This window comes from Chiloscyllium punctatum, chromosome 15, assembly GCF_047496795.1.
Source record: "Chiloscyllium punctatum isolate Juve2018m chromosome 15, sChiPun1.3, whole genome shotgun sequence".
NCBI lineage: Eukaryota > Metazoa > Chordata > Chondrichthyes > Orectolobiformes > Hemiscylliidae > Chiloscyllium > Chiloscyllium punctatum.
The window spans coordinates 86,319,994-86,338,485 of record NC_092753.1 but is presented as its reverse complement, the minus strand read 5'-3'; the positions used below and the strand labels follow the sequence as shown (position 1 = coordinate 86,338,485).

At 44.4% G+C, this 18,492-nt stretch overlaps 1 protein-coding gene across 1 annotated transcript in view; it reads right to left on the bottom strand.

The window, feature by feature from the left end:
- LOC140485871 (uncharacterized) overlaps positions 1–13,347 on the bottom strand; it is a gene marked incomplete at its 3' end in the record, with an annotated part of 44,023 nt that extends 30,676 nt beyond the window's left edge. The window contains exon 1 of the mRNA XM_072584323.1: positions 13,236–13,347. Coding sequence (XP_072440424.1) covers positions 13,236–13,347 — 112 coding nt within the window. The remainder of the gene's footprint in view (positions 1–13,235) is intronic.
- Between the last annotated feature and the right edge of the window lie 5,145 nt (positions 13,348–18,492).

Sequence of the window (18,492 nt, the reverse complement as noted above, 5' to 3'; positions counted from 1 at the left end):
TACAAAATAACTGCTAATAAAGTGCTTTAACATCATGAAAGTCCTATATATTCCCAAGTCCTAGCTTTTATTTATAATATCCTGAAATTCCTTTCAGTGCCCTCTAATTTTATCATCAGCAAACTTAGATTAGGTTCCCTACAGTATGGAAACGGGCCATTTGGCCCAACGAGTCCACACCGACCCTCTGAAGAATAACCCACACAGACCCATTCACCTACCCTATATTTACCCCTAACTGATGCACCTAACACTATGGGCAATTTAGCATGGCCAATTCACCTGACCTGCACATCTTTGGATTGTGGGAGGAAACCAGAGCACCAGGTGGAAACCTACGCAGATACAGGGAGAATGTGCAAACTCCACACAGTTGCCCGAGGATGAAATCGAACCCGGGTCCATGGTGATTTAAGCAGCAGTGCTGACCACTGAGCCACTGCGCTGCCCCAATACCACTTCAATACCACTCTTCTTGGGATTTTGTCTATATCCTCTATAACCTGATAATCCCTAGGACCAGCAGCATTTCCAACCCCTCCTATTCACAAACTGTACTGCCGTTTGTCAATGGTCATTCAGAGATGATGCCTGATGCTTTTCACATGCTTTCCACATGTTACCTCCTTCCTCTGCCATCCCTGTTACACACATCATCTCCACTGCCTTCTCCTCAGCTGAGTTTTAACTCCCTCCAGTTAAAAATCAAGCGAGCCAAAGCTGTATCATAGCATGCTCTGTCAAACTTGATTGTATTCCCCGAGTGTCAACGATTAAACAATGATCCAGTTGGGCTACTTAATACGTTAAAACAATTTTAAAATGTCAGTACCAATAAAATATTTATCTTATTTGAGAAACAAGAATGTAGGGGAAAGAGGCATAAAATTAGACTTAAACAATTTAGGAATAAAATCAGGAAATGCTTTTTCACACAAAGGATAGGGTAATCTAGAATCTTAATGATGATTTCAATGATTCTAACCTCTCCAGTCAGCAGACGATGCAAAAGCTTCGACACACATACCAACAGATTTGAGAACAGCTTCTTCCCTGCTGTTATTAGACGTCTGAATGTACCTCTCTAATTTCAAATTTCATGGTGATCTTACTCTTTGTGCATCTTCTCTGTAGCTGTAACATGGTATTCCTTGCTCTGTTCCACCTTAATGCATTTTATATATAGGATGATCTACCGGTACTACTTGCAAAACAAAACTTTTCACTGTACCCAGGTACATGTGACAATAATAAAGCAAGTCAATTTTTGCCCTACCTCAACAGGGTACGGATGCAAGAAAATCTGAGCGTTCAAGATTAAGCTTGACCCTTTTTGTGGGTTAAGGATTTCAAAGATATGAGAGCTGACCTGATATGGAAGGGTAAATGAAGTTGATGGACAGATTGGCCATGGTCTAATTTAGTAGTTGAGCAAGCTCAAGGTGTGAATGCCCTACTCCTGGCCTCAGTCTTGTCCACCTCATGGACTTCAATCCTTTCACCTTTCTACTTGTTGACGTTATGCTCACATGAGCCATAGAACACACTATCCTGCTGTCATTACTATCCACATCGACACTCAACAAAATCCATTCTAATCTTCTCATCTATTTACCAGGATTTCTCACTGAGCTTTGTCAAGCTACTTGACTTAAGCCACTTTTGGGCTATAACTTAAAATCTGACTGTCGTAATCTGACTGGCTAAGGTATGGCAGTTTTTTAAAAATTACTTTTAAAGCGGTGTTTTCCCTTTCACAGAAGGAGTGGGAGCAGCGGGGGAAGTGACGAGGACCAGAGGGGCAGCCGGGAAGGAAAGCAGTGACTATATATATCAGCAAGGTGGGGGGAGGGGAAATAAGGAAACTGGAGAAATCTGACCTCCTTCCACCTATCGCATTTCCAACGCCCCTCCCCCAAGTCCCTCCTCCCTACCTTTTATCTTAGCCTGCTGGACACACTTTCCTTATTCCTGAAGAAGGGCTTATGCCCGAAACGTTGATTCTCCTGTTCCTTGGATGCTGCCTGACCTGCTGCGCTTTTCCAGCAATACATTTTCAGCTCTGATCTCCAGCATCTGCATCCCTCACTTTCTCCACTATTGGATATAAGTTTGTTATTAATTTTTATAGCAACTTGAACTAAGCTTTCTACTTTAGTACTGAGTGGGTGTTCAGATAAGTCGGGTATAGATGCTAGGGCAGTTGCTTGCTCCTCCTGCAGAATGTGACAGGTGGGAGACATGGCACACGTCTCTGCTGGCTACGTCTGTGGGAAGTGCACCCAACTCCAGCTCTTGAAAACCGTGTTAGGGAATTGGAGCTGGAGCTGGATGAACTACGGATCATTCGGGAGGCTGAGGGGGTAATTGAGAGGAGTTACCGGGAGTTGGTCACTCCTAAGGCTCAGGATCAGGATAAGGATAAATGGGTTACAGTTAGAGGGAGGAAAGGGGACAGTCAGACAGTGCAGAGATCCCCTGTGGACATCCCCCTCAGCAATAAGTATATCATTTTGGATACTGCTGGAGGGGATGACCTACCAGAGGAAAGCCATCGCAGTCATTTCTCTGGCACTGAGCCTGACACTGTGGCAAAGAAGGGAAGGGGGCAGGATAGAAAAGTACTTGTGGTAGGGGACTCGATAGTTAGGGGAATCGACAGGAGATTTTGTGGTCAGGATCGGGATTCCTGGAAGTTATGTTGCCTCCCTGGTGCCAGGGTCCGGGACGTCTCCGATCGGGTGTATAAGGTTCTAAAAGGGGAGGGCAAACAGCCAGAAATCTTGTTACATTTTGGCACCAATGATACAGCCAGGAAAAAGGATCAAGGATATAAAAAGTGATTTCAGGGAGTTAGGATGGAAGCTGCAAAGCAGGACAAACAGAGTAGTGTTCTTTAGTTTACTACCGGTGCCACGAGATAGCGAGGCAAGGAACAGGGAGAGGGCACATCTTAATATGTGGCTGCGCAGCTGGTGTAGGAGAGAGGGCTTCAGATATGTAGATAATTGGGATGCCTTCTGGGGAAGGTAGGACCTGTACAAGAAGGACGGGTTGCATCTGAACTGGAAGGGGACCAATGTCCTTGGTGGAAGGTTTGCTCGAGTAGTTCAAGAGGGTTTAAACTAGTATGGCAGGGGGGTGGGAACCTGAGCTGTAAATCGGAGGTGAGAGTTGATGCAGATGAGGCAATAGCAAGAGGTAGACCAGCTGGTGGGAAGGATTTTCCTGGCAAGGAACCAAGGTATCAGTTAAAGTGTGTTTGCTTTAACGCAAGGAGTATCAGGAATAAAAGTGACGAACTTAGAGCATGGATCAATACCTGGTGCTATGATGTTGTAGCCATAACAGAGACATGGGTTTCTCAGGGGCAGGAATGGTTGCTGGATGTTCCAGGGTTTAGAGCATTTAAAAAGAATAGGGAGGGGGGAAAAAGAGGAGGGGGTGTAGCACTACTAATCAGAGAGGGTTTCACAGCTACAGAAGCTTCCATTGTTGAGGAAGATCTGCCTACCGAGTCAGTATGGGTGGAAATTAGGAATAGCAAGGGAGCAGTCACCTCGTTAGGGGATTACTACAGGCCCCCCAATAGCAGCAGGGAGATGGAAGAAAGCATAGGTCGGCAGATTTTGGAAAAGTGTAGACATAGTAAGGTCGTTGTAATGGGTGACTTTAACTTTCCCAATAATGATTGGAACCTCCTTCGAGCAGAAGATTTGAATGGAGCTGTTTTTGTAAGGTGTGTTCAGGAGGGTTTCCTAACTCAGTACATTGATAGGCCGACGAGGGGAGAGGCCATTCTAGACTTGGTGCTCGGAAACGAGCCGGGGCAGGTATCAGATCTTGTGGTGGGAGAGCATTTTGGTGATAGTGACCACAAATGCCTCACATTCTACATAGCTATGGAGAAGGAGAGGATTAGGCAAAATGGGAGGATATTTAATTGGGGAAGAGGAAACTATGATGTGATTAGACATGAGTTAGGAAGCATGGACTGGGAGCAATTGTTCCATGGTAAAGGCACTATAGACATGTGGAGACTGTTTAAGGAACAGTTGTTGCAAGTGATGAATAAATATGTCCCTCTGAGACAGGCAAGAAGGGGTAAGAGAAAGGAACCTTGGATGACGAGAGCGGTGGAGCTTCTCGTCAAAAGGAAAAAGGTAGCTTACATAAGGTGGAGGAAGCTAGGGTCAAGCTCAGCTCCAGAGGATTACATACTGGATTAGTGGTGCTGGAAGAGCACAGCAGTTCAGGCAGCATCCAGCGAGCAGCGAAATCAACGTTTCGGGCAAAAGCCCTTCCAGTTTCCTGATGAAGGGCTTTTGCCCGAAACGTTGATTTCGCTGCTCGCTGGATGCTGCCTGAACTGCTGTGCTCTTCCAGCACCACTAATCCAGTATTTGATTTTCAGCATCTGCAGTCATTGTTTTTACCTTCCAGAGGATTACAGGCAGGCAAGGAAAGAGCTTAAAAATGGTCTGAGGAGAGCCAGGAGGGGGCACGAGAAAGGCTTGGCAGAACGGATTAGGGAGAACACAAAGGCATTTTACACTTATGTGAGGAATAAGAGAATGGTCCAAGAAAGAGTAGGGCCAATCAGGGATAGCATAGGGAATTTGTGTGTGGAGTCTGAGGAGGTAGGGGAAGCCCTAAATGAGTTTTTTCTTCTGTCTTTACGAAAGAAATGAACTTTGTAGTGAATAAAACCTTTGAAGAGCAGGTGTGCATGCTGAAATGGATAGAGATAGAGAGAGCTGATGTGCTGAAAGTTTTGTCAAACATTAAGATTGACAAGTCGCCGGGCCCGGACCAGATTTGTCCTCGGCTGCTTTGGGAAACGAGAAATGCAATTGCTTCACCACTTGCAAAGGTCTTTTCATCCTCGCTCTCCACTGGAGTCTGGAGGACTGGAGAGAGGCAAATGTAATTCCTCTCTTCAAGAAAGGAAATAGGGAAATCCCCGGCAATTACAGACCAGTAAGTTTCACGTCTGTCGTCTGCAAGATGTTAGAAAGGATTCTGAGGGATAGGATTTATGACCATCTGGAAGAGCATGGCTTGATTAAATGCAGTTAACACTGCTTTGTGAGGGGCAGGTCATGCCTCACAAACCTTATCGAGTTCTTTGAGGATGTGACTAGAAAAGTTGATGAGGGTCGAGCTGTGGATGTGGTGTATGTGGACTTTAGCAAGGCATTTGATAAGGTTCCCCATGGTAGGCTCATTCAGAAGGTCAGGAGGAATGGGATTCAGGGGAACATAACTGTCTGGATACAGAATTGGCTGGCCAACAGAAGACAGCAAGTGGTAGAAGAAGGAAAATATTTTGCCTGGAAGTCTGTGGTGAGTGGTGTTCCACAGGGCTCTGTCCTTGGGCCTCTATTGTTTGTAATTTTTATTAATGACTTGGATGAGGGGATTGAAGCATGGGTCAGCAAGTTTGCAGATGACACAAAGGTTGGAGGTGTCATTGACAGTATAGAGGGCTGTTGTAGGCTGCAGCAGGACATTGACAGGATGCAGAGCTGGGCTGAGAGATGGCAGATGGAGTTCAACCTGGATAAATGTGAGGTGGTGCATTTTGGAAGGTCGAATTTGAAAGCTGAGTACAGGATTAAGGATAGGATTCTTGGTAGTGTGGAGGAACAGAGGGATCTTGGTGTGCAGGTACATAGATCCCTTAAAATGGCCAGCCAAGTGGACAGGGTTGTTAAGAAAACATATGGTGTTTTGGCTTTCATTAACAGGGGTATTGAGTTTAAGAGTTGTGAGATCTTGTTGCAGCTCTATAAAACTTTGGTTAGACCGCACTTGGAATACTGCGTCCAGTTCTGGTCGCCCTATTATAGGAAAGATGTGGATGCTTTGGAGCGGGTTCAGAGGAGGTTTACCAGGATGCTGCCTGGACTGGAGGGCTTATCTTATAAGGAGAGGTTGACTGAGCTCAGACTTTTTTCATTGGAGAAAAGGAGGAGAAGAGGGGACCTATTGAGGTATACAAGATAATGAGAGGCATAGATAGAGTCGATATCCAGAGACTATTTCCCAGGGCAGAAATGACTAACACGAGGGGTCATAGTTTTAAGCTGGTTGGAGGAAAGTATAGAGGGGATGTCAGAGGTGGATTCTTTACACAGAGAGTTGTGAGAGCATGGAATGGGTTGCCAGCAGCAGTTGTGGAGGCAGGGTCATTGGGGACATTTATGAGACTCCTTGACATACATATGGTCACAGAAATCTGAAGGTGCATAAAGATCAGTGGTCGGCACAACATCGTGGGCTGAAGGGCCTGTTCAGTGCTGTACTGTTCTATGTTCTATGTAATCTGAAACATTAATCTTTTTTGGAAATCATGTTTTGCTTTTTCAAAAATTTCAGGTTCGCACAATCACAAATGTTAACATCAAGATGTCTTTCATGTGATTAGAAAATAAAAAAACGTTATACATGCTATTTAACAGTCAATACCTCTGATAGCGATAAATGAATGTAACCCCATTTGAGTTTATGTATGGCACAGAATATCCTCAAAGAACAAGTCTCTGGTCCCCAACTCCCATAATTGTAATACTATCTGTAAGCTATTCATTTTCTAGAAACATTTACAATCTTTTTAACTGGAAGTCAAGCCGTAGGAAATGCAATTTAGAGGGAGGTTCTAATCGAGTAGCATATGGATGCTGCTTTGTTCTATACATAAGTGTTCAATTACAATAGCATCGGTGTAACCAATTTATCCAATCACATGAGGTCAAGCAGTGAACAGCACCTGCATATTTATTAAGCTCTATCTTTCAATTCTCATGTGCACCTCCTAATAACAAAATCAATAAATATCAACTAAGAATTTACCTTATATTGTCCCCAAAAAGATTCTCGACGTTGGTAGTTCAAATATTTACTACACTCATCAATGTCTCAGATAATGGCATGAAAAGTCATGTATTCATGCTTGACAATGGCACAATTGTGTTTGAATTGGATACATAAAATGACAAAGAAATTATTATGCGTTAACTGAATGAACAAAGCCATAGCAAATGGGTTTTAGTGTAGGTGAGGCCATCCAAATTGACTTAAGCGTCAGAACATGGTACTTTCTTCATGGTGAAATCTAGCAGTGGAAGTTCAAAAAGTCTTGAGTTTCCAGTTACATAGACCATTAAAATGTCATGAACAGGTAAATTCAAAAATGCTAATGGAATGCTAGCCTATATATCTATAGGAATTGGATGCATTGGAGAAGAGGTCTTCTCAGCAATACAAAGCTGTTGATAGACTATACCTGGGGTACTTTAAGCAGCTCTGAATGTTATAACTTAGAAAGTCCTGACATCGAAGGAATTACAACATATTTTACAGGATGATAACTGCACTCCAAAGGGGTAAAATATGAGAAGAGTAGGAATGTACGGCATGGAATTTACTGGTTAAAGGATAAAGTGATCAAAGTTTGTATTTTATTAAGGGCAACAGACAAAATAGATTGAGAGAAGCTATTTCTGCTGGCAGATCGGTCTAGGACTAGAGGGTAGTCTGAAATGTGGAGACAGATTTCTCACAGGTTGTTAGGAGAAACTTCTACACTTAAAGTTTGGTGAAGTTTGGAGTTCTTTTCTATAAATTGATTCTAAACCAAATATTAATTTTAAAAATGGGATCGACGGGGACATGAGACAAAAGGAGGTTAGTATGGGACAGATCAAGAATCTGAAAAAAGCTCACCCATCTTAGAAACATAGAAAATAGAAGCAGGAGCCGGCCAGTTATCCCCTTGAGCCTAGTCTGCCACTCAGTATGATCATAGCTGATCATCCAACTCAGTGTCCTGTCCTGCTTTCTCCCCATAAACTTTGATCCCTTTAGCTATATGAACTGCATCTAACTTCTTGAAAACGCTTCCTATGTGACAATGGAATTTGATCCCATTGCAAAACTTCAAAGCCGAGGCAAGGTTGACATTTCAGTAATAATAGTGTCATTATAATAGCTTGTAAAATGTTTCAAGATGCTCTCAGGAAGGTGATGGCACCTGTGAACAGTACATTTTTTTTAGTTGGACTGGTTTGTCCTCCTCTGTAACCCAGTGCCACTCTGTTAACTTTCACACAAAGGATAAAGTTCTGTGCTATCTGACTGATTCTAAGTATTGATAAAGTTGCATGCACCATTGTTAACGAAGTCATTAACAATCATTGGACAGCTAAAGGAAAAATAATCAAAACAGAATTTGCCATTCACCTAGAAAATATTCGACACTAATACTTTGTTCAGCCAATACATCACCAAACAATTGAAATTACTTTCCTGAAGTTAATCCAAAAACACAAGCCATTAAGAATGCAAGCTGAATCAGGTATACATCTTCCAATGTGATAACAATCTTACTCACAATGTACTAAGAAAAGAGCATTCAGAGTTAATATACTTTTAATCTAATTAAAATGTAATCTTTTCAAAGTAAAATTGATATCAACAAACTTACATAAAAGTGTCGCTACTAAGGTGAACCTGGGATCTATCCACGGCCCCATATTGAGGCAGAGGCAGTGTCAGCACTGCAACCTCCTCATTAACTGAACATTCAGTGCATTGGTCCTCTTTAAGTAGTCTTTAGATACTGCTTTTGGGTGTTTGCTCCCTGTGTCTGTCTGTTTACAAGGAGGTGCTTATAATTAAGATGTAAAACCTGTTCCTTGCATTGTGTGAAGTAGCTGAACTGTCATCAGAACTCTCATTAAGGCATTGCTTCAGATTTAATTGTGGGCTGGAATCTTAACTGAGCAAAGTTATTTCCAGGTTTCAGGTGTTTAAAATCAGGCATGCCAGGAATGGACAAAACGTTTCTTGAAAATATAGATTTTGTGTGATGAGCCCACCTTCAGCCTTATCAATGAGGTTTAAAAGCATCAAGGAATATTTTTACTGGATCGCAAATGCACTGTATTGGGATCTCTGAAAGAGGTTCAGTCGAAGATTAAGGATGTTGAACTTGGGGTTGCAGGAAGTACTTAATTGGGATGGAATGGTGACGCACCCAAATCCTGCTGCTTGCTCCCCTCACCTCCACCTGAATTAGGTCCTAGAGCGAAAAGGGCCATAGCTGGACATGGGAAAACTGTGTCCATTCTCCACCCCGTGATTTCCACCTTGAGAAACATCACCAAACATTCCACATCCCTCATTCCCTCATTCCATGCTCCCACCCTCCACAAACCAACTTTAGACCATGATCCTGGAATTGCAAGGTTGCTCTTTCAGTTGGGGGTGAGCTATCTTCGTGAATAATCTATTCAAATTTTCTGGAGAAGTGTCACACAAATGAGTGGCTTGCTCGATCACTCCAGAGGCCAGTTAAGAATCAACCATATTGCTGTGGGTCTGAATTCACATTAAGACCAGGCCAAAAAAAGGGCATCAAGACTTTCTTCCCTAAATGACGTTAGTGAATGAAGCGAGTCGTCATGACAATCAATGACAGTTTCATGGTCACCATTACGAGTCTAGATTTCGCTTCAAAGTTTGTTAGTTTATTGTAGTTAAATTCCATCAACCCAGAGAACAAAAATTCAGTAAAACTGATGAATGATGCACTTAAATTGAAACAGAACATGCTGAAGAAACACAGCAGGTCTGAGAGCATCTGTGGTGAGAGAAACAGAATTGCATTCTGGGTGGCAAGGTCTTACAAGGGTGGCATGTTGCTTCACAGTGCCAGGGACCCAAGTTCAATTCCAGCCTCGGATGACTGTCGGTGTAGAGTTTGTACATGCTCCTTGTATCTGCGTAGGTCTCCTCACACAATCCAAAGATGTACAGGTTAGGTGAATTGGCCAAATTGCCTATAGTGTTCAGGGATGTATAGGTTAGGTGCATCAGTAAGGGAAAATGTAGGAGAATGGGTCTGTGTGGGATACTATTCGGAGGATTGGTGTGGACTTGTTGGACCGAATGGCCTGTTTCCACACTGTAGGGATTCTACGATTCTGAGTCCAATATGACACATCTTCAGAGCATGCTTCTCTCACTTCTGCCACTTCCTCTGACAGCTTGTTCCATAATGCAACATACTCTTTGTAATAATGTTGCCCCCCTCCCCGGTGCCTTTTGAAGCTTTCCCCACTCACCTTAAACCTGTCCCCTCTAGTTTTGGACTCTCTTACTCTGGGGAGAAATGCTTTTGCTAATCACCTTAACTATGTCCTTCATCATTTTATAAACCTCTATAAGGTCACCCCTCAGCCTCCGAAGCTCCAGGGAATAAAATTCAGTCTATCGAGTCTCTCCCTCCTGCACATCCCCTTCAATCTCAATAACACCTTCGCAAATCTTTTCTGCACCCTTTCCAGTTTAATAACATCTTTCCTACAGAAGAGTGACCAGCTTGTATACAGAATGTAGACCAAATGTGGCCTTTTCAATGTCTTGTATAGCTGTAACATCACATCCCAAATCATGTGTTCAATGTTTTGAAGGCAAGTGTGCTTTCTTCAGCACTCCGTCTACCTGTGACACCACTTTCAAGGAACTATGTACCTCCACCCCTAGGTCTCTCTATTCAACAATTCTCCCCAGGGCAGAACCATTAAATGTGTAAGTCCTGTCCCGGTTTGTCTTACCAAAATGCAACACATCCCATTTATCTAAATTAAACTTCATCTGCTATTGCTTGATCAACTGGCCCAGTTGAACAAGATCCTGTTGTACTCTTAGAAAACCTCTGTCCTCTATGCCATCAAATTTGGTATCATCCGCAAACGTACTGACTATGCCTCCAATATTCTCATCCAAATCCTACTTACCTTTCCAGAACTATCATTGGATCTGAAATCGGCAGCAGTGACTTCGGCAAAGTAGACCTAGCAGTGAAGAGATGGTGCCTGAGGATCGGTGATCTGGTTGTTGGTCAGGTCTAGTGGTGGTGGCAGCAAAGTGGTGGCTGTAGGGCACCACGGTAATGTTAATGAGGTGGGCTGTGTGGCAAGAGGCATAACTCTGATGCTGGTTGGTCTAGCGCATGCGGCCATGATGAGGCGGTGGCAGAGGAGTATCAGCCGAACATCACAGATGGTGCCTGAGGATTGGCGACTGCGATGTTACTCGGGTCAGGTGTGGATGGCAGTGAAATGGAGGGATGGCAATGCAGGCAACGTTGATGGTGATGAGCTGACTCAGGACTGATGGACTCTCTTTAAACTATATCTTACTTACTTTCCCTTATTCTTAAATTATTGAAAATGGCACCGTGACAAATAGTGACAAATGAAAGGTTTTCATTGTATTTTATTATTTTCTTGCTATAAAATTCACATGCCGAGGGGTGATCTAATAGAAGACCTTAGACCTTATAAAATCATGAGGGGCTTGGATAGGGTAAATTGACAAGGTCTTTTCAGAGGGGTGGGGGAGTCCAGAACTGGAGGGTATGGTTTAGGGTGAGAGGGGAAAGATATAAAGAGGACCTAAGGGGCAACGTTTTCACACAGAGGGTGGTGCATATACAAATTGAGCTGCCAGTGGAAGTGGTGGAGGCTGGTACAAATACAACATTTAAAAGGCATCTGGATGGGTATATGAATAGGAAGGGTTTAGACGGATGTGGACCAAGTGCTGGCAAATGGCATTAGATTAGTTTAGGGTATCTGGTCAGCATGGACAAGTTGGACAAAAGGGTCCGCTGGAAGTTTGCTGGTGTGCTTGGCTCTTAAAGCCACTCAGTGTTGAGCTTTATTCTGGACCATTTCTTCATCTTCAGCTGCTTCTGATGACATTTGATGGACATTGAGGAGCAGATGAGCTGGTGGCCTGTGTTAGTTATTGCTTTGTTTAAGAGGACAGCCTTTTGCCCTGGGGATTGAACAATGACATAGTCAACCGTGTGCCAATGTTTTGACCATGGATACCTCCAAGACATCACCTTCTTGTGGAACAGTGATGACCAGATGTGGTGGTGAGCAGGAGAATCCCATTGCTGATGCAGTTCCTAGCTCTCTTTCTAACTCTGCCAGTGAACTCTCTAAGGAGGAGAATTTTATCTATTTTCGGGAAGTTACTGAGAATGGTGTCCAGGGTGGAGTAGAAGCCACCTTCAGACTAATCTGTGGCATCAAGGGTTGGAGCCAAAGGCACTCATGACTGTCACCTGATGGTTTGTAGCAATTTGTAGGTAGAAGGTCATGAGGCGGTTGTGGATGCCAACAGGGAGCTCTGAGAGATGGTTCAAGGATTTGTTTTCGAAAGTGAATCCTATTCAATGCACCTTAGACTGATTCTTGGGCTTTCCTCTTGAGAAGAAGGTGTAACAACCACCTCCATCCTTTAACCACCCTTGGTCCACTCTTCCGGTTTCCTGCAGGATGTTGATATTGATGTTGAAGTGCCTGAATTCACAAAGAGCGAGGGCAGCTGTTTGTCCTGGAGAATTGTTTTGCTCATTATTCACGAGGGTTTGTACATTCCAGGTTCTGAGATTGAGTCTGACTTTGGTTTTCAGACAGCAGGGCAATGAGAACCCTGGATGCTGTTTTCCAGCCAGCCTGGTGATGGGACAGATTACCCTTAGGGTTCATTCCCTAGCCCCTTCCCCATTCAGAGTGAGCAAAGTGGATGTTGAAGGGGACGGCTCAGTCATGAAGAAAGCTGCTGAAATGCTCTCCTCTTCCTAGTCCAAGAGCGAAGTGATTGAACTTGTGGGCGGCACGGTGGCACAGTGGTTAGCACTGCTGCCTCACAGCGCCAGAGACCTGGGTTCAATTCCCGCCTCAGGCAACTGTCTGTGGAGTTTGCACATTGTCTGCATGGGTTTCCTCAGGGTGCTCCAGTTTCCTCCCACAGTCCAAAAATGTGCAGGTCAGGTGAATTGTAGTGTTAGGTGAAGGGGTAAATATAGGGGAATGGGTCTGGGTGGGTTGCTGTTTGGATGGTCGGTGTGGACTTGTTGGGCCAAAGGGCCTGTTTCCACACTGTAAGTAATCTAAATCTAAATCTATATCTAAACTTCACTGCCCACTGGACATGTGAAGATGAGGTCTTCTGGATCTCTCAATCCGGACTCCATCCCCACTCACCGATGACCGCGTGGCTTGTGTTGTGTGTGTGCAGGGAGGGGGTTGAATTCCTCCAGGCAGTCTCCTTGTGTGGGACATGGTTTAATGTGGGAATGGTGTTGCACATCAGGAGAAGGTAGATCCAGTTCAAATGGCAGGGAAATCTTGATGACAGAATCTCCCTACCTTCATCCACCATGGCTGCCACTGGCGTGACATCATCATGTTCTGCTGGATGATTGTTGAGGACTTGTTTTGGATTGTGTTTTATCTTGTTCTTCCCCGCTGAGCTTAGCATCGTGGGTGACCCTGCTTGAAGTTACGAACACCTGTCAACATTATTATCAGGATCAACGGAACACTCAAACATGTCCACAGCAGCAAGGTGACAATCTGCAGGGTCAATTTAGCACAGTTGGCCAAGTTTGTGATGCAGAGTGATGCCAACAGCGTGGGTTTAATCCCTGTATCAGCTGAGATTAGCTTTAAGGGTTCTCCTTCTCAACCTCTCCACTCACCTGAAGTGGGGTTAAGTGCCCTCAGGTTAAACTACCACCAGTTCTCTCTCTCTCTCTCTCACACACACACACACACACACACACACACAAGAGAGTGCAGCCCCATGATCTAATAAGACTATCATGATTTTACCCTTTCTAGTGTTGGATATAGCACTTGAAGCTGTAGAGATCAAAGGATATGGGGGAAAAGGAACAAGGTGTTGAATCAGATCATCACATGGTGGAGTAGATTCAAAAAGCCAAATGACCTACTCCTGTCCCTATTTTCTGTGTTCCTTTCTAATCTGTCATTCTGAGGTTTTTTTAGGCTGGGTCACTAAGGCTTGTCACCTTGCTGCCATGGACATATTTGAGTAGAACATAGAATATAGAACATTACAACACAGTACAGGCCCTTCGGCCCTGTTCAGGATCAGTGTTCCCCTGATCCTGATAATAATGTCAACAAGTGTTCACAACTTCAGGCAGAATCACCCATGAGGCTAAGCTCAGCGGGGAAGAACAAGACAAAATACAATCCAAAACAAGTCCTCAACAATCATCCAGTAAAACATAACTATGTCATGCCAGTGGCAGCAATGGTGGATGAAGACAGGGAGATCCTCAGTCATCGAGATTTCCCTGAAATTCGAATGAGATCTATCTTCTGTTCTGCTGATGTGTAACACTGTTCCCACATTCAAGGCTGAGGTAGACAAAATTGTAAGCTGTTAGGAAATCAAGGGTTCTGGGGAATTTTGATTAACAACTAACATAAAAAGAGGCATCACTATGCTAGCCTTCCGAAATGAAGTGGATCAACTAGTTCAAGTTTATTCATTTGTTCATGGGATATAGGTGTCCCAAGCAAGGGCATCCCTAATTGCCCAGAGGGTAGTTAAGAGTCAACCTCATTGCTGTGGATCTGGAGTTACACGTAGGCCAGACCAGGTAATGATCAGGTAACTCGATGGCTTTTAAAAAGAATTGATGATAGTTTTGAAGATCACCATTACTGAGGCGAGCTTAACATTCACATATTATTCCGCCATGGTGAGATTTAAATCAAAGTTTCCCAGAGGATCACCTTGGGCTTCTGAATTACCGATCCAGCCACACCACCATCTTGCCCTGAAGCACGCAGTTGGGATTAAAAGGTGGACTGGCATCATTCAAGTATGACTAAGCATTTTCATTTTATATTGCGTCTTTCTGCCGTGCGGACCGGTTCAGTGAAATATTAGCACTTAATCCTTTTGCATTGCCATTTCCTCATTTTCTCTCAATTTGTCTTTCATGTTCTGTCTCTCCTAATACCACCTTCAAGGGCTCAGTTTCCACTGTTCCCCAGTTGCTGTGAAGTTGGAAAGAGTTTCTACATGAAGGGCATCAAAAACTGCTGTGTCTAAATGTTCTATTTCCATTCAGCTCGATTTGCATAAAATTTGTAATTTGGAAACAGGACCAACTAGTCCACGGCATTGTTTATTATTCTTTCAAGTTCCCTCCCTAAATCCTATTTTTGAATGATTTCTCTACTCCTTTACAAATATAAATTTCAGAATCCCCTCGGCATTGGATTGTGCCTAAAGTCAGGTCCTTGGTATGTTATTTGTTGATGATTCATTCTGTTATTTTTTTCCCAGTGGCAATAATTTACCTTTGCCTCCCTTACTCAGAGGTAAGCTGAAGAGGTAGGGCCAGGCAGAGCAGCAAGTGAACCAGCAGTATACTGAACGAGACTCATGAGTTGTCTAAACTTGACCGGTCTCCCCCATGGAGTCAGAAAGTTATGGCGACACAGAAAGATGCATTCGGGACAATAAATCAATACTGGCTCTCTTCAAGCAAATCATTCAACTCCATTCCACTTCTATAACTCTGTACCCCTGCAAGTCTATTTCTCTTGGGAAGCAAGTTCCTGGTGAGGAGAATTATATAAATGGGACCTAAGGGACAATGTTTTCACGCAGAGTGTGGTGCAAGCATGGAATGAGCTGCCAGAGGAAGTGGAGGAGGCTGGTACAATTACAACATTTAAAAAGGCACCTGGATGGGTGTATGAATAGGAAGGGCTTAGAGGGATATGGGCCAACTACTGGCAGTTGGGACTAGATTAATTTTGGATATCTGGTCAGCATGGACGAGTTGGAACAAAGTTTCTGTTTCTATGAAGTGTAACTCTATGATTCTAAGTTCAATGTAATCATCATTTTCTGCATAAAATAAAGTTCTTCTGTACATCCTATCTGCATCGCTTCAGTAAAACCTTACGGCTGTATCCCTTTGTCTTGTACCATTAGGTGGGGGAAGGTGATAGTTCAGAGAGGAGGATGGAGTAACTTCAACCCCAGGGCATCAATATGGACTTCACCAGTTTCCTCATTTCCCCTTCCCCCACCTTACCCTAGTTCCAAACTTCCAGCTCAGCCCTATCCCCATGACTTGTCCTACCTGCCTACCTTCCTTTCCACATATCCATTCCACCCTCCTCTCTGACCTATCACCTTCATCCCACCCCCATCCACCCATTGTACTCTTTGTTACCTTCCCCCATCCTCCTCCCTGACCTATCACCTCCATCCCCACCCCTCTCACCTATTGTACTCTATGCTACTTTCTTCCCACCCCCATCCTCCTCTCAATTATCTCTCCACCCTGCAGGCTCACTGTCTGTATTCCTGATGAAGGGCTTTTACCCGAAACATCGATTTTCCTGCTCCTTGCATGCTGCCTGAACTGCTGTGCTCTTCCAGCACCACTTTAATCCAGAATCTGGTTTCCAGCATCTACTGTCATTGTTTTTACCTTGTACCATCAGGTTATGGAAACAGGTTTTCTTTGTCCACCTTATCCAATCCTGTTTTAATCTCACACACTTTTACCAGACTTCCCTCAATGTTCTTTGTTCCAAGGAGAACAATGGCTGTCCTTTTTATTCCCTATTCATTCATAGAATGTATGTATTGCCAGCTAGGCCAGTATTTATTGCCCATCCCTAACTGCCATGGAGATATTAGGCAGTACGGTGGCTCAGTGGTTAGCAAAGCGCCAGAGACCCAGATTCGATTCCAGCCTCAGGCAAATGTCTGTATGGAGTTTGCACATTCTCCCCATGTCTGCGTGGGTTTCCTCCCACATTCCAAAGATGTGCAGGTTAGGTGAGTTGGCCATGCTAGTTTGCCCATAGTGTAGGTTATTAGTCAGGGGTAAATATTGGAGTCGGGGTGGGTTACTCTTCGGAGGATCGGTGTGGACTTGTTCATTCCTGATGAAGGGCTTTTGCCCAAAACATCGATTTTCCTGCTCCTCAGATGCTGTCTGACCTGCTGTGCTTTTCCAGCACCACACTCTTAACTCTGATCTCCAGCGTCCACAGTAATCAGTTCCGCCTTGTTGGGCCGAAGGGCCTGTATCCACACTGTAGGGATTCTAATTCTAAATCTAAAAGGCAGCGGTAAGATTCCTTAAGGAATTCTTAAACCATTGCAGTACTTCAAGTGTAAGGGCACCTACAGGGGGGGATTAGGGAAGGAGTTCCAGAATTTTAATTTTAATTTTAATCCAGCAACAATAAAGGAATGGTAACATAGTTCCAAGTCAGAATGGTTTGTGGTTAGGAGGGGAATTTTTTGCTGCCTAGTCTCCGATCTGCTCTTGTCGTTAAAGTATTTATGTGGCTTGTCTAGTTCAATTTATGGTTGATATTAACCCCAGGGAATTTGATAGAGTGTCTGATGTAAAAAGTGTGACTTCCCAGATTTCTGAATTTTGGATTTTGCACAAATGGCATGTGGGTTTTCTGTATCTATAAAGGGGTTTAATGACTAACTTCTAAATATTTCTCTAGCTATGGGAATTTGAGTTTAAAATGGTAGAGAGATAGTATTTGGAGTCAAATGGGAATTTGTTTACATTGGGAGAGCTTTATAAGCACAGAGTACATTCTATTAGGCTTTAATTAGAAGGTCTAAAAATTATAGAGTCATAGACTCTTACAGCACAGAGATAGGGCCTTTAGCCCAAACTGGTCCATGCTGATAAAAATATCCATCCACGCTAACCCCATACCCTTCAAATCCTTTCTGATCCATTTCTTCTCCAATTGCCTTTTAAGTGTTGTTCGTGTATCTGCTTTAACCACTTCCTCTGGCAGCTCGTTCCATGTGCGTATCACCCTCCACTGAGAGCCTGCCATGCCACGCCAAGAGTTTGCCATACTCGGGCTGAGACACCGCCACACCAGGCCAAGAGACCACCAAACACCAGACCAAGAGACCACCACAACAGGCTGAAAGACCACCCACACCAGGCCGAGAGACCACCACACCAGGCCGAGAGACCACCACACCGGGCCAAGAGACCGCCACACCAGGCTGAGGGAATGCCACACTGGGCCGTGAGACTGCCACACCTGGTCAAGAAACCACCACAACAGGCCGAAAGACAACCCACACTGGGCCGAGAGACAACCACACCAGGCCTAGAAACTGCTACACCAGGCTGAGGGAACACCACACTGGGCCGAGAGACCACCTACACCGGGCTGAGGGACCACCACACCGGGCCAAGAGACTGCCAGACCAGGCTGAGAGAACGCCCCACCGGGCCGAGAGATCACCCACACTGGGCTGAGAGACTGAAACAATGGGCCGAGAGACCATCACATCGGACTGAGAAACCACCACACCGGGTCAAGAGACCACCATGTTAAACCGAGAAACCACCACACCGGGCCGAGACTCTACCATACCGGGCCAAGAGATCGCCATACCAGGCTGAGAGAATGCCACACCAGGCTGACAGACCACCCATACTGGGCAGAGAGACCACCCACACCAGGCTGAGGGGCCACCGCACCTGGCCAAGAGGTACCCACACCAGGCCAAGAGACTGCTACACCAGGCTGAGGGGATGCCACACTGGGCCGAGACACCACCACG